This window comes from Crocuta crocuta, unplaced genomic scaffold (assembly GCF_008692635.1).
Source record: "Crocuta crocuta isolate KB4526 unplaced genomic scaffold, BGI_CrCroc_1.0 scaffold274, whole genome shotgun sequence".
Classification (NCBI taxonomy): Eukaryota; Metazoa; Chordata; class Mammalia; order Carnivora; family Hyaenidae; genus Crocuta; species Crocuta crocuta.
Window position 1 is genome coordinate 4,057,641 of NW_027530222.1, and position 15,714 is coordinate 4,073,354.

Consider the following 15,714-nt stretch of genomic DNA (forward strand, 5'->3'; position numbering starts at 1 on the left):
GACTGTCCTCTGTGTCCTTCCCCGTGTTCTGCAAGCCACATCCTAGGGGAAGCTCTGGGCTCTTCTCTGGTCTTTCTTTCTTCCTTTCCTTTCCTCTCCTTTCCTCTCCTCTCCTCTCCTCTCCTCTCCTCTCCTCTCCTCTCCTCTCCAAGTAATGTTTTATTTCTGAGAGAGAGAGAGTGTGAGCAGAGGAGGGTCAGAGAGAGAAGGGGACACAGAATCCGAAGCAGGCTCTGAGCTGGCTGTCAGCACAGAGCCCGATGTGGGGCTCGAACCCACGAACCGTGAGATCATGACCTGAGCCGAAGTCGGAAGCTTAACTGACTGAGCCACCCAGGCGCCCCTTCTCTGGTCCTCTTTAGAGAAATAAGGAGGAGTAGCCTCAGTCTAGGAATTCCCCTTTACAAAGCAGTCGCTGAAAAGAAAATATTCTAAGGGACTAAATAGACATGACAACAAACTGCAGTGACTGTTCCTAGAATGAATCCTGGACCAGAAAAAAGTCCAGAAAGGAGTTTGGGAGGTCACTTGTTTATGGACTTTACAGTAGACAAGGTTAAATCTCTTGGGTATGAGAGGCACCTGGTTGGTTCAGTCCCTTAAGGTCTGACTCTTGGTTTTGACTCCGGTCCTGATCTCATGAACCGTGAGATCAAGCTCCGCATCAGGCTCTGTGCTGACGAGCCTGCTTGGGATTCTCTCTCTCCCCCTCTCTCTGCCTCTCCCCTTCCCGTGCTTTCTCTCTCTCTCAAAATAAATACATAAACTTAAAATAAATCTCTAGTGTGATGGTGATCTTACGGTTCTGCGAGAAAATGTTTTTGGCCTTAGGAGGTGCCGGCTAGAAAGAACTCAGGTGAGAAGTATCGTAGAGTCTGCTATTTTCTCACAAAAGCTTAAGTAAAAAATATGTGTGTGTGTGTGTGTGTGTGTGTGTGTGTGTAATCAAGGGGAGGAAGGGACACAGCTTTCTTGGTTTCCCACTATCGGGTTGGCAGGCAGGCTGCTGCTTTCTAGAAAGAACAGTCGGGTACCAGCACATGTGGGATGTGAGCAGGCCAGGGGTGGGATAAGGAATGGGGGAGATGCCAGTCGTTCAAAACATTATAGAAAGCCAACCCCAACACACAATCCCATATTGATTTTTACCTTTGATATGATGTTCAGCAAAGGGATCCAGATGAACCAATCTGAGAAGAAAAATAAAGTCTACGATATTTTAGAAAGTCACTCTTTTTTTTTTTCAAGGGGTTTCATTCAGCTGCACTGTGGAAACAAGCGAGCATTCTAAGTCCTTGAGGTTGAGTGGACTTTACTTCCTGAGGGGAGGAGAACGCACTGTGATGTGACATTAACCCAGGCCCTCCCTCCAATCACCTAGAGGCAGAAAGAATTTTTCACCGTGACTCAGAAGCAAGCATCAGAGTAAACCAAGTAGAAAATCCTTTTGGTAACTATTGTTAAATTAACTAAGCAGGGAAGGTCTTATGCTGAGGTGGCTCTAATGTCAAGGTTGTTTCTTTTTAATTTTTTTAAATAACGTTTATTTATTTTTGAGAGACAGAAAGAGCGTGAGCAGGGGAGGGGCAGAGAGAGAGGGAGACACAGAATCTGAAGCAGGCTCCAGGCGCAGAGCTGTCAGCGCAGAGCCCGACATGGGGCTCAAACTCACCGGCGAGCTGTGCGATCATGACCTGAGCCCAAGTCGGCCACCTAACCGACTGAGCCACCCAGGCGCCCCAAGGTGATTTCCGTAAGCAAATCAAAATCTAAACCTGTAAATTCCACAGCGTTACCAAATTAAAAGTTAAGGACAACTCATCACAAACAGCTAACTAGGCTTTAAAGTACAGACTATCAGTAACTTCCTTGCTGGAGCGCCTGAGTGGCTCAGCCAGTGAAGCATGTGACCTTGATCCCAGGGTTGTGAGTACCAGCCCCACAGTAGGGTAGAGCCCACCTAAAAATAAACTTTATTTTTAATTTTTAAAAAATGTTTGTTTATTTTGAGAGAGAGCCAGGAGGGGCAGAGAGAGAATCCCAAGCAGGCTCTGCACTCAGCGAGGAGCCCAACGCAGGGCTCCAATCCACCACTGCGAGATCATGACCTGAGCTGAAGCCAAGAGTTGGACACTCAACCAATGAGCCATCTTTATTTGCTCCCCTAAACTAAGAAAACAACCCAACCAAATAAAACTCTCTTGTTCTGTGTCCATCCTTTCTCTATAAAAGCCTCTCCTTGAACTTTTGAGAGAGTGCTGGTAATCACTTCTGATTCGACACTGCCTGATTTGATTTGTGCTCAAATAAACTCTTAACATTTTTAATATGCTTCAGTTTATCTTTGAACAGTTCTGGTATCAGAAGAGGGAATAAAGGAAGGAGACCCCTGGCCATCCCCAGGAACAACCAGTAAGCAGGTGCAGGTGCCCACCCAGCCCACTGAACTTGAGGCTTTCTCAAGCCTCGGCAGGTTGTGGGCAAGACCCTCTTGGATTCTAGCTTCATGGTGTTTGCATTATGAACTGTGAGACTTTATTCGAGCATTTCTTTTTAGGGACATAGTCCAGAAAATGGACTGGGTTCAACTTAAAAACTTACTCAGGTCTGGGGTCAGGCTAGGTCCTACTTAACTGGTCTGGGTCCAGGGTGAGGTAACAGGTGAATAGAATATTGTTTTAAGTCTGAACAAACAGATAACCTTACCAAAAGTTATCTTGAATGATGGTGGGCACAGTGGAGAATTTTTAACTTAGTAAATGTATCCATTTATGAGGTTCTCCAGAGGAAAAAAGGTCTTAGCCAAGCACTCACTATAAAAAGTAGGAGGAAATCATTTTTCCTCCTCTATAATTTCTGGTCACCAGCATATGACGTCTCTCTTGGAACACCCCACTCACTCCAGAGCCTGCAGATGGGATCCTGGGGAAACTGGCAGAAGCCAGCAAAGGGTGAGAATTCTCATCAAAGCTCACTCTCCTGGATCTTTGTGGAGCCTGGTTGAGAAAGGTAAGTAAACTTTCTTCTTCTTTTTAAGTTATGTATTTATTTTTGAGAGAGAGCAAGGAGGGAGCAGAGAGAAAGAAGGAGAGAGAATTCCACACAGGCATCAAACTCTCTAGAGCCCCAATTCTGTTCTTGTAAAAACTGAGATTTTTCAGACAGCACAGCGGTTTTTAATTCCTCAAAGAACTGGGTTGCAACCTGAATGATAGGCGGAGGCTCCCATCCACCTACATGATCAGGGGGATTTGCTTCTTTGTATCGGGGATTTCAACTAAGATGGAAATTAAAAGATTCCCATGTTCTAGATTTCGAGCTGTGTGCCTTTATGATTTAGTAAAGCCTTCCACCTTGGTTTGGGAATGGATTTCTTTCCCTTAGGGTACTCAGTTTCCCTTTAGGGCAAAAGGGCTTTTTAAAAAGTTCCTAGGCTCTGCGCTGTCAGCTCTGAGCCCAATGTGGGGCTCGAACCCATGAACCATGAGATCATGATCTGAGCTGAAACCAAGAGTTGGATGCTTAACTGAGCCACCTAGGTGTTCTGGAAACATTTTTCTCTCAAGCTATTTATGATTTAAGGCAATTTATTAAAGTAATACCTTTGTAAACAGAATTGAAATATTTACCTTTTCTCCCTACCTGATTCCTCCAGAATATAGAAATGTGTTGAGTGGTCTTATTTTCATGACAGTATAGTTACTTGTATAAAGGTCAGTAACAGCCTGCCCTTAGAACAGGACTTGATTGAAAACATTGGTTGTGTTAACAACGCTTTGACTTGAATGTCACTTTTGAGCACAGGCATAAAATATGTAAGTAAAATTATATGCATAAAATATGCATATGACCAGATTGTTTTAAGGAACTAAAGTTGACTTTACGGGGCCAATAAAGCCCTTTGGAGAAACTGGCCTGATACCCTGTGTACAGGATTTCCAGCAGCTTTCCCAGGAGAGTAAGGAAGGTCACATTGTGGCAGGCCCAGGCCCAGGAACCTCAGGACATCTTGGGGACCTCAAGAAGAGAGGAGTTAAGCCAAATCTGAAGTCTGATGGTAAGTTCTTGACTTGGCTTCTTCTTTTCCTTGACCTGGAGAGGCTTTAAAAGTCCAATCTAAGATTCCTCATAAAAGCTTCCAGCAAAGCAGATTTGAAAAGAGCCTAGGCAAGCTGGGTGGGGGGATGGGCTAAATGGGTGATGGGCATTAGGGAGGGCACTTGTTGGGATGAGCAATGGGTGCTATATGTAAGTGATGAATCACTAAATTCTACTCCTGAAACCATTATTACCCTCTATGGTACCTAACTTGCATTTAAATAAAATTTAAAAATAAATAAGTAAGAGCCTATATGGTCATTCTTATCGCACCCGTGTAAATAATTGGGCCAAATTTAATGAGACTAGACTTATTTTGCATACAAATGACAGGTAACCCATGAACCTATGGGGCCAAGGGCAGACCACCCCAAGATGAACCACTTTGGTATGAATATTATTTTGAGCTAAAAGCAATCAAAACCCAGCAGACTCAGGAAAAGATCTTCACCTCCCCTTCAACTGCCTGCTTCTATCAGGAAGAGCCCTATTCACAGATTCCTCTTTACCTGAGAAACTTATCTGCATTATTGGGCAACTGTTGTTTTCCAAATATCTCTCATATTCCTGCTAAGGGTCTTTCTCCCTTCTGTACCCTCAGACCCCTGCCCCTCTCCTTAACTCATATTAGCATCATGTTGCTTCACTGCGTTTGCAATTTGATGTCTGTGTGGGTTCTCTGTACTTATGAAACTAAATTTAATTTTTCTCCTGTTAATCTCATGTCAGTTTTTTCCTTAGTCTTGCTAGAAGGACCCTGAAGGGCATAGTAAATTCTCCCCCCCTCCCCCCGCCCAAAAANATATCAAATTCTAGTGCTGTTCATTGCTTCTGAGATTTTGCTATATACCTGTAAACCAGACTGCATCCTGAATTCTTCTGGCTATCTCAGATATCTGCCTATGAAACATTTCCAACTTGCACCCATTCTTCTGATTTAAAATCACTAAGAGCAAATAGAGCCCTTGAACCTCCTTGGAAAGAGGGAAAGAACCATACCAGGTCCATCTTACTACTGATGGCAGCCGCATCTCGGACTTGAACCTTGCGTCCACATCTCCAATTTAAAAGGGCTCCTCCAGACTTTGGAACTGTGTACCAGCTGGAGGTCTGAAATTAAAATTGCTTGAGGAGTTTTCTCCCAGAAGCAGATAGCATCTTTAGGTGGACAGCTTTCCTGAGATCAGGGATGGATCAAGAAAATTCACCTNATAAAAACTATTCTTTTTGCCTTTTCTCTACTTGCTTTTTTTCTCTATGTTAATGCACAGGAAGACAGAGGATCCAAAGCAGGCTCCACATTGACAGCAAAGAACCCAATGTGGGGCTCAAACTCATGAACCATGAGATTATGATCTGAGCCAAAGTCGGGCACTTTTCTGACTGAGCCACCCAGGCGCCGCCAGCTAGCCTTTTTATTGATAGAGAGCTCCGATGCGGAGGGCTGGAGGTCAGATTTGAAGTGTGGCAGAACAGCTAGTCACTCATGGAGGCTGGGAGGGCTCTGAGATGGACGACTCGGAACACGTACGTCGTACAGGGAGCTTTCAGGTGTAGTGGGAAACACAGACTTGGTTAGAATCTCAACCTCACTGTTTTTTGTTTGTTTGTTTTTTAATTTTTTAGTGGGGGCGGGGTGTGCAGAGAGAGAGAGAGAGAGAGAGAATCCCAAGCACTCTCCGCGCTGTCAGTGCACAGCCTGACACGGGGCTTGAGCAGAGACGGATAAACACAGAGCATGAGCATGGGAGGGGCAGAGAGAGGGAGAGATACAGAATCTGAAGCAGGCTCCAGGCTTGGAGCTGTCGGCACAGAGCCCGACACGGGGCTTGAACTCACAAATCAGGAGATCATGACCTGAGCCGAAGTCGGATGCTTAACCAACTGAGCCACCCAGGCGCCCCTAGATCTATATTCTTATACTATATAAATATATGTATTTATATAGTATATTTACGTTATATAGTGTGTGTGTGTGTGTGTACAGTATAAGAAACAGAACCACAGGAGACAAACATATACGCACACACAATCCTCTAGCTTCCGCTCTGTACAGGCTAGAAAACCAGCCATCTCCGGCCCAGAGCTCTTGGCACCACTTGTTTCCTCAGCAAAATCGGGTGCACTGTGCCCTACTTGAAGGTTGTCAGGAGGATTAAATGGGAAAGTATGTCCATTTATTGATTTCATTCAATAAAGTTGCCTCCTTCGCGCCAGGCCCTGTGCTAGCCAGAGGGGATATGTGTGGGCAGAGGGCGGCCTGAGATGGGGTGGGGCGGGGCGGATCACGCAGGGCTTGGGAGACCAGGGTAATGATTTCAGACTGTGTCCCAAGTGCAGCAGTGTGCCTGCCACAAAGGGAGGATCCATTGCATGTTTGTTACTGAGCATTACCACCTGCACACCCTGTCAACATATCTAAAATCAACGCCAGCCATCTTTGCTCCATAGTCCTTCCCTCTGAACCGACTGCTTCTTTCTAAGGCCCTCCCGCTCTCTAGATTAGACGGCTCAATTATCTTTCATTCTTAAATTCTTTTATTCCCATTCTGCCAATTTGTTTTTTTAATTATCTCTCATATTTGATCCTGAGCTACTTTATCTCGCTGAGCCTATTTCTTCCTCTCTCCAATGGGGCTAATACCCCGTAAGAGGATTAAATGAGCTAAGTGCATGTAAATTGTTTAGCATGGGTCTAGCATGTAGCAGAAACTTAAAGGTTGGCTCTTGCCACTTAGGGCTAAGAATTGGAGATCTATACATAAGCAAGAGGAAGTTTCTCTGCCTGAAAAAAAGATGCTTGGTCTACCTCATCAGATTAACTTTAAGCTCAAATTTAATGCTCACTTATCCCACACTCCATTCTGTTAACAGCATAAGGCCCAGGACCCTTGTAAAGCAAATTCCTTGAGGCAGCTGCCCTACCTTCCAGCTTTTTCACCTCCTACCTCACAGACCAAACTAAAGCATTTAGTATTACATAAATATTCCTCCTGGTTTATAGCCAGTGTTTGCTGGTGCCACTCCCTCTGCCTGGAAAGGCCTAGGCCATATCACAAAACTCCCTGTATTTGCTCTGTAGTCTTCTCTCCAGCAGGTATTCGGTGCCTACTATGTCCTAGCACTGTTCTAAGTACTTGGAAGACACTTGTGTGAATAAGACAAAGCTCCTGCCCTCAAAATCTATGCAATGGCAGTCAGGACAGGCAAACATCACACACAAACATATTTTAATATATAAGAAGGCAAACCGATTTCCTACGCGTCAAGTTTTGGTTAAGCGTGGTGACAACAACATACACACACATCCCTTCTAGCAAAGCACGAGCTCAGAGGCTGAAGCCAGGTCTTAGGCAAAGTCTTTGTATCCTCATATATTTGTAAACGCTTCGTATTTTTCAGTCAATAATAATATTCTGGAGATTTTTTTTTTTTTATGTCATATACTAAATTCCTAGGGGCGCCTGGGTGGCTCAGTCCATTGAATGTCTAACTTCGCTTCAGGTCATGATCTCACGGTTTGTGAGTTTGAGCCCCGCATTGGGCTTGCTGCTGTCAGCTCGGAGCCTGCTTCAGATCCCGTCCCTCTCTCTGCCCCTGCCCCACTCATGCTCTCTTTCTCGCAAAAATAAAAATTAAAAAAACAAAAATTAAATTGCTAAAGAGTAATGAGAGCTGCATTCAAATTCAACAAAATGAGGCCATCTGTGCCTGCTTGTGCACCATTCTTTTATTAAGAGCGGTTAAAGAAAATGTCTTATGTGTTCAGATGGCAGAATTTTTTCTGGCCAAACACGCCTATTTTTATAACGGTCTGTGTGTTCAGAGTACAGGCTCTTAGCTGGAGTCTTTTGTTTTTAAGATTTTATTTATTTTTTTAAACATAATTTTATTTTAATGTTTATTTATTTTGAGAGAGTGAGAGAGGGGCAAAGAGAGGAAGACAGAGAATCCCAAGCAGGCTCCTTGCAGTTGGCACAGAGCTTGACTTGGGGCTCAAACCCACCAACCCAGAGATGGTGATCTGAGCTGAAATTAGGAGTCAGGAACTCAAATGACTGAGCCACCCAGGTGCCCCTTAAGATTTTAAATAATCTCTATACTCAACGTAGGGCTCAAACCCACAACCCCAAGATCAAGAGTCACAAACTCCAACTAAGCCGGCCAGGTGCCCCTGAGTTGGTCTTAAGTCCAAAAAGTNAAGCAACTTAGGAACAAGCCTAATATACATTCTTCCTCTTTTGATTAAAAATTGTCTAGAGGCCTACCCATGCAAAATAAGTCTGTTAGTACCTTAATCTGGGGGACTGACGTCAAGAATACGGGGAGGTTCTGCAAGAATACTTTTGTAAAGCCGGTTTCTGTACACCTTCCGCTGATCAAAGCATCTTTTTACAAATAATTAGCCCCTGTAAAAGTTCTGTCTTCTGATGTCATGTTATTGTTGAACCTTAAAGACACCAAAACCGACAGGACAGAGATGCCTGCCTGGTGATCAGAAAGAATCTCGGGGCTCTCTCACTCTCTCTCGCCGACACCGTCCATCCTTCAGGGACCCCTGGACCTGCCGGAGCCAGCTTGGCCTCCAGCATTTAAGACCCATGGAAAGTAGGGCAGCTAAGGGTGCATACCAACTGGGTTATCAGTGAGAATTAAAGGAGTTCCTGGTATACAGTAGAAATACTTACTGATATCAGCTATTTTGTTATTATTATGTGGTGGGAATAGGCTTAATTTGCTTTAAATATACATAGACACTTGTGTGAGAACATAAGTATTTCAGGAAGCTTCTGAAAGAGAAGAGAGTAATTTGGAGCAAGGACTTTTGTGTGCTTTTTTAAAATTATAATTTGATAATTGAAATAAATGAACATTTGCTAAGAATTTAAGGAATCCATAAAAGATCCACATTTTCCTCTGATGATTTATTGAACCAAATTCTATGTACAAAGTGACCTGGACCTGCTGCTTCAAAACATGATCGTTTCTTAATAATATTTTGATAAGTCAGTCTGTTGAGTGTCAAAAAGCAACTCAATCTAAAATTGACAGACAACTGCCCAATGTACACTAAATAAATGGCCTAACTACAGGAACTTCAATACTCCTACAAGATAATTAACATAGGCAGGATCTGGCCCCTGCGACGGGCTGCTGGAGAACTGATGGCACATGTCAAGAGGCCATCTTGTGCACCGCCACCGTGATGCCGTCATGTTTCTGGATCATAATGTTCCTGAAAGGGAAAGCAGAAGATATTCAGTAATATGTTACACGCATGAGTCTGCTGAAGATTAAAGACGCTATTTGGTTTAGGACACGACTAAAAAAATATTACTTATCATTTTTCTATGTATGAAAGCAACATATGAACACAAGAAAACATGGGAAGTACAGAACAGTATAAAATATGAGAATGAATCCTGTAATCCTGCCACTCAGAGACAACCACTACAAATGTGTTCTGGCTTTTCAATCTGCATGTATATTATACGTGCATTTCCCCCCTCTTTTTACAAAACTGTGATCAGCCTGTGCATAGTCCTGTATTCTGCTTTTTGTCCCTGTCATCCTGAGGATGCTCCCTTGGAATATCTTTAGTATTTCTAACCACAGAAGTAGTTTCTGTTTTCTGATTGGTCTTTATGCTACCTATTCTTTCTTTTTCTTTATAGACTGATAATAGTTCATGACAATTTTCCCTCTTCTTCTCAATGCCACTGTGGTCTGAAAGCCCATTAGCTTCAGAGGTCAGTTGGCTTCCTCCTGTGGTCCAAAGGTGAAGAAGAACCTTCCTCCAAGTTCCCTGAATGCAGAATCACTAATAACACAGAGCAGGCCCCACTCAAGTTTCCCAGGGATTTTTCAGATTAAAAAAGAGAGGGTCTGACAACATCTACTCACCCGTTATCTGACTCCAGACACACCACAGGGATATCGGTGGGGTCTGAGGTTAGCTTGGCTGCTTGCTGGGCGAGCACAGATATCACCCCAGCGTGCTCATCTGACAGGGTCCCACGGCCTGGAAGACAGAGATGGGATCATGTCACCTGACTGTCCAAAAAGGAGTATGGAATATGAGACAGAGAAATCTCTCATGATGTGTTCCCAGAAAGAAGGCTCAGTTCACGGTCCTTCAGGTTAGGGGCTGACATGAAATACTTTTGCCCTGATACTCAGCTGGTTCCACAAATGAGAAAAACAGACAACAGTTCTGAAATCAATAAAGCCCGAACAGACACTCAATTTTCAGTCACTCTCATCGCCATCTCTAAACACCTTCTCAAGCATATCAGGAAGCTGTAAATTTAAGTCAATCTGAAAGCCATAAAATAATTTTACAAGAACCTTACTGAAACCAGTAAGAAATTCAGAGGTGAAGTTGACAAAGAGCAGCCAGTAAGGGCAAGAGACTTGTTGAAACTAATTACTTCCTCATGGGAAATCGGATTTCCTTTTACTGAGCTCAACCTTAAAGGACTCAAAAGGAGTGCAGCTGTAAGATCAGTTCAGCTGTAAGATCACCTCGACAGTATATGTGAATATTCTATGAGCAGTGATTTCTACCAGAATAAGCTGGCGGTTTTCAAATACCAACCTACCTGGCTTTTTGCTAATGTTTGTTTTAGCCAGCAGATCATAACTGAATCTTGGGGGTGTCAGATACAAAAAGTAATTACTAAGTTCACAATATATTTCTACATAAAAAGCCAACACAAGTTCAAGCCTGAAACTATGTCAGGTACAGTCAAGGAAATTTACTGTTGTTAGTAAAACACTAGCTGGACTGACAGTGTAGTCTTTCGGGCCTTGAAGGCTTCTTGAAGGAACTTATTTCACTTTAAATTTCCACACTTGAACTTCCGCCTTTCCATCAGCAAGCACCTTGAGTAAACCTGCCTTTTTCCTCCCAACTAAATGAGCTGTGTGAAATCTGAGTTATGCAGATAACCTCTTTTAGTTCCACTCCCAGCAAAAATTCAGAGCTTTAAAAATTCCTGCAGTAAAGAGGAAGGAGTCAGGAGTCCTTGGTTTGTGAGTTCTGATATGAACTAGCTGAATGCATTAGATACTTACTCTTCAGGGTTTATCTCCTCATCTGTAACTCTTACACTTACTGAGCATTATGTCTGGGTTCTGTGCCGACTGCTTTACGCATATTCTATAATCTTCCAGCAATGTGACTAAGAGGTTTTGGAGCAAGACTCAAATCCTAGCTCAACCCAAGCAGCATGACCTTGAGCAAGTCACTCAACCTGTGCGTTGATTTATCTGCTTCACAGGGTTGTTATGAGGATTAAATGTCTCAGTATGTGTAAAGCACTTAGAATGGAGCTGGGCACACAGTAAGAGCTCAATAAATGCAATCCTATAACTATTATCATTAGACAACAACCCAGTAAAGAGATTCTGGGTCGGCATAGCCATGGCAGCTCGGTGTCCTTTCCACGCATGTCGGCCAACTGCCCTTGATCTCACTGCCCAAGGCCCTCACCCTGTGCCCCACGGGGGCCTGGACGAGGACTGCGGCTCTGCAGGTGGCTGCTGGGAGCTGCACTGGTCTCGCTGGATGACCGTCACAGCGAGGAAATGGCAGCGTTTGCACAGCTCCTGCCATGAGAATCGAAAACTGGTATCTCCTTCTGCTACTACTGGCTCATGTTGGAAATGAGCCTGCTGGTATTGACCAGGCCTCACAATATTCCATATCAGACTGATATTCCCCACACAGATTGCTCATAAGGAAAAGCATATTCCTGCCTTTTCAAGAGACTTCAGAGGAAAGCATTGTGGATGATTGTCAAAAGGCTCTTCCTATGGGCCTTGCAGATCCAAGACTTAAACAATAAACGGGGCTAAGAACACAAGAGTTACAATTGAGTCTGGCCCTGAGACAAAGAGCCTAGTTTAGAGTTAAGGACACATATCCACCCCCACCCAATTGTTTCTGCTTGGAGTAGACCCCCCAAGGCATTTGTGAGTGACTTATTCTGGCCTTGAATATGCTAATTGCTCCCTGTGAAGGAACCTATTGAGGAACTTCTTCTTTTGTGATTATGGGAGCAAAGGTGTTTCCTGAAAGACCTGTTTTTCTTGATACTTCTCCTTAAACAAGCTATTGACTCCTGCTCACAAAGAACTTCACCCTTTTTATGCTGAAAACACTGTCTTGTATGCTAAAGATACCTTCCTTCCCCATAGGATAAGCATCTAAATCCCCTACCTCAATCACTATTTTTTAATGTTNGTCAGAGAGAGAGGGAGGAACAGACTCCAGGCTCTGAGCTGTCAGCACAGAGCCCGACACGGGGCTTGAATCCACAAACTGCTTGAACCCACAAACTGCGAGATCATGACCTGAGCAGAATTCAGACGCTCAACCAACTGAGCCACCCAGGCACCCCACCCTACCTCAATCACTATTGATAAAGGTTATGCAGGAGTCCTCTACAAATCTATATTCCAGGAAATTCTTACATATCAAAGAAATTTGTCATCAGAAATCATTGTCTAAGGCAAATGCCACTTCTGTGCCGTTCCCCAAACAATTATAAAATAAAGTTGAGCCCCAGTCAGAGCGGAGATGCCTGCCTCGTGACCAGAAAGAATCTCAGGGCTCTCTCATTCCTCCCTCGCTGACACCGTCCATCCTTCAGGGACCCCTGGACCCGGAGCAGGCCTCTGACAGGTGACTCTGGTGCTCACATGGTTTCCAGGTAGTTACCCAAGTAGGGTGCCAGTACAGTGACGTGCCTCCTTTGATGTTTAGAAGGAAATCAAGGACCATATTCATTATTGGCTTAAAACTAAAGGATTTAAGATTGACCCATAAAAGCTCTAGGTACATTCCCATTTAAAGAAACACCAAACAGCTTAGACTGTTTGGATCAAGCAGAGATTATCATGGACATGGAGGAAGACTTTGGGTTGAAATTCCTGATACAGATATGAAGAAGTTAATGCGTCCACAAGAAACTATAGATTACACTGCAGATAAGAAGGACGTATCCGACCCCTTTTCTTCACTCAGAGACACAAGGAAGATACTGCTGAGTGTTGGGAAGTGAAAATGTGTTTTGGCATTATTGCTGACTTTGACACAGTAATTCTGTTTAGACTTGTATTTAAATTGCTTACGTGTTTTTGCCCTTTGAAAATAAATCTGTAAAACCAACCAAGCAACCAACGTTACCCAGCAAAGAAACTGAAGCTCAGAAAGGCTATTTTTGGTCCAAGTTCACACTACTGGCAAAGGGAAGAACAGGGGGTTGAACCCAAGTGTGTCGAGCTCCGAAGCCCCTGATTTTATTGCCTACTCGCTTACTGTTCAGTGTGGTTGGACTAACACATAACAACATCATCTTGTTGGGTTGCTGTGAAAATCAGAGATCGTGTATACAAAGCCTAGCAGTCCACGCACATTTAATAAATAATGCCTGCCACTATTATCTGGAGCCCTTTCCAGACCCAATTTATAAAATCATTCAAATACTATTTTAGCAGACACAACTTTGTAGCGCTAGAATGGTAAACAACATTTCTACCTTCATAAATACCAACTGAAAAATTTTAACTTTCTAATCTTGTTTGGAGATAAACTGTATCTCACAAAAGTACCCAAGGGCATGATAACAGGAAGTAAAAACTAGAAGAATAGGCTAGGCTCCGAATTGGTATCAGATGCTATGCAATCCAACAAAGAGTTGATGATAAAGATACTTACAGCCCAGGTTAAGTCCTTGTGAGTCTGTGCAGAGAACTCCAACAATGGATGGATTCTTCATTCTAAAATTCCAGGAACCCCCGGGGAATGAAACAGATGATGTCAGAAAATGAATTTAAATAATTATAACCACACATTTAGGTTTTTCTATGTACCAGGCATTGCTGGGCTTTGAACCCGTGTTTCTCAATCTTTTTTCATTATCACTCCCTCCCTCCTACCCAACCCCCCACCCCCGAGAAAAATTAAATCACAATGAACGAATTTAAACTTTATTTTGTCACCCTTATTAAAAATGCAGAAAAAAGTAACACCGGTTGTGGTGAAGCGGGGAAATGGGAGAAACTGAGGAGCCTGGTGGGAGGAAGCTGTTTCCCTGTACACCTCCTCATACTGTTCTCCTTGTTCCCTTTGGGGTTTTTTTTTGTTTTGGTTTGGGTTTTTTTTTTTTTTGGCGTTTATTCCTTTTTAAAGAGAGAGGAGACTNAACCCCTCAACCGAGAGATCATGACCCGGGCGAAGTCCAATGCTTAACCGACTGAGCCACCCAGGCGCCCCTCATACTTCTCCAATTTTGTTTATTACGTGGATGTTACTCGTTCGAAGACTTAAGAGATGGCCTTTCACTTTCTCAAGCACCAAGTAACTGGTTACACACGGAAGGAGATCCGTGTGTGTTCATATTTACATTGCAGGGCTCGCTCTGCACCCCTGGTAGAACCTTCCCCCAAATGAACCCATTTCTGAAAACTCCTGAAGAACGACCCTGTCCACACAGACAACTGCAACACGACGGGCCGTTCTGGCCTTGGCTTTGGGCCGCGGAGACTAGCTCTGGGACGGAGGGTGCGGAGCCCTGGCGGGATTTTAATTCCGGGTGACCCCCTCCACCCCGGGGCCCCGGGACAGGGCTCGTCGTCTCTTCCCCGCGACCCGAGAGTCCCCAACACTGCCGGCCCACACTCGAAGCGCACGCCCTTTGTCCCGCTCAAGTCCCCGGCCGCGACGTCAGGCCAGGCCAAGACGCAGCACTACTCACGTGTCCTCCAAGTGCTGCTCCAAGGTCGCCTCCATCTCTCCCGCCGGCCGCCCGGCCCGGGATCCCGCACCTCGTCGCGTCCTACGGCGCCCCAGGCCCGGAGCGCGTCTCGCTCACATGACCCGGGCTGAGCGCAGACCTGGACGGCGCCTCCAGAGGGACAAACTTCGCCGCGCAAGCTCCTCGCTGTGTTCGGCGGAGTTGGATCCCCCCCGGCGGCCCGGAGCCACAACCTGGCGGCCCGCGTTACCCCCGCCGGGGGAGACGTGTGCAGCTGGGCCGGAGTCTTGGTTCCGGCCTGGCACTCTGTCTCAGCGACGTCAGCCTTTGGATTCCCATTCAACCGATTGCGAAACCTTCGCGCCTGATCTTATTTGCGTTTTACAACAACCCAGCGGGTCAGGCGGGGTCTGATCAGGGAGGTGTGGCAGAGACAGAAGGGAGACGCAGGAGCCAGGTGCGGGGCTGCACAGGCGGGGAGGGGAGCAGATGTGCACACAGGGGCTAGAGGACCGCCTGGAACGCGGTTAAAACTCCAAGCTACATATTGAGAACTGTAGGGATTTTAACAAAGTCATTGATTGTTGGTTCTTCTTTGGCGAGAGCTCAGGAAAGTTTGGGAAAGAAGATATCAGTTGTAAAGAAGGCTGGGTAGGGCTGCTTAAAAATAATTTTTAAAAAGCAGGTTTTAAATAAGGAAAGAAAGCCACCCATGGTTTGCCTAGAGAGGACTTAAAAGCCCTTGGAGCCTATCCTTTGAGCCCATTGTCTGCAAATATATGCTTTTATTTATTTTTTTTCTTTTTTAGGCAAAATTGACACACATACCGGACATGCAGTTCTGTAGCTGGTC

The 15,714-nt window shown here is 44.6% G+C and overlaps 1 protein-coding gene across 1 annotated transcript; it reads right to left on the bottom strand.

The window, feature by feature from the left end:
• Nucleotides 1-9,004: 9,004 nt before the first annotated feature.
• On the bottom strand, nucleotides 9,005-15,170 carry LAMTOR5 (late endosomal/lysosomal adaptor, MAPK and MTOR activator 5). Its single transcript, XM_077765538.1, has 4 exons — nucleotides 14,862-15,170; nucleotides 13,823-13,884; nucleotides 10,003-10,120; nucleotides 9,005-9,334 (listed from the first exon to the last, which is right to left on the bottom strand). The coding sequence occupies exons 1-4, from the start codon at nucleotides 14,894-14,896 to the stop codon at nucleotides 9,274-9,276; spliced, it is 276 nt and encodes a 91-aa protein (XP_077621664.1). The 5' UTR covers nucleotides 14,897-15,170; the 3' UTR covers nucleotides 9,005-9,273.
• Nucleotides 15,171-15,714: the final 544 nt, after the last annotated feature.

Coding starts and splice junctions, on each gene's coding strand:
- LAMTOR5 (XM_077765538.1), bottom strand. CDS start 14,896: ATGGAGGCGACCTTGGAGCAGCACTTGGAGGACAC. Junction 10,121..13,822: donor ACAAGGACTTAACCTGGGCT/GTAAGTATCTTT, acceptor TCTGTCTTCCAG/GCCGTGGGACCCTGTCAGAT. Junction 9,335..10,002: donor TGTCTGGAGTCAGATAACGG/GTGAGTAGATGT, acceptor TTTCCCTTTCAG/GAACATTATGATCCAGAAAC.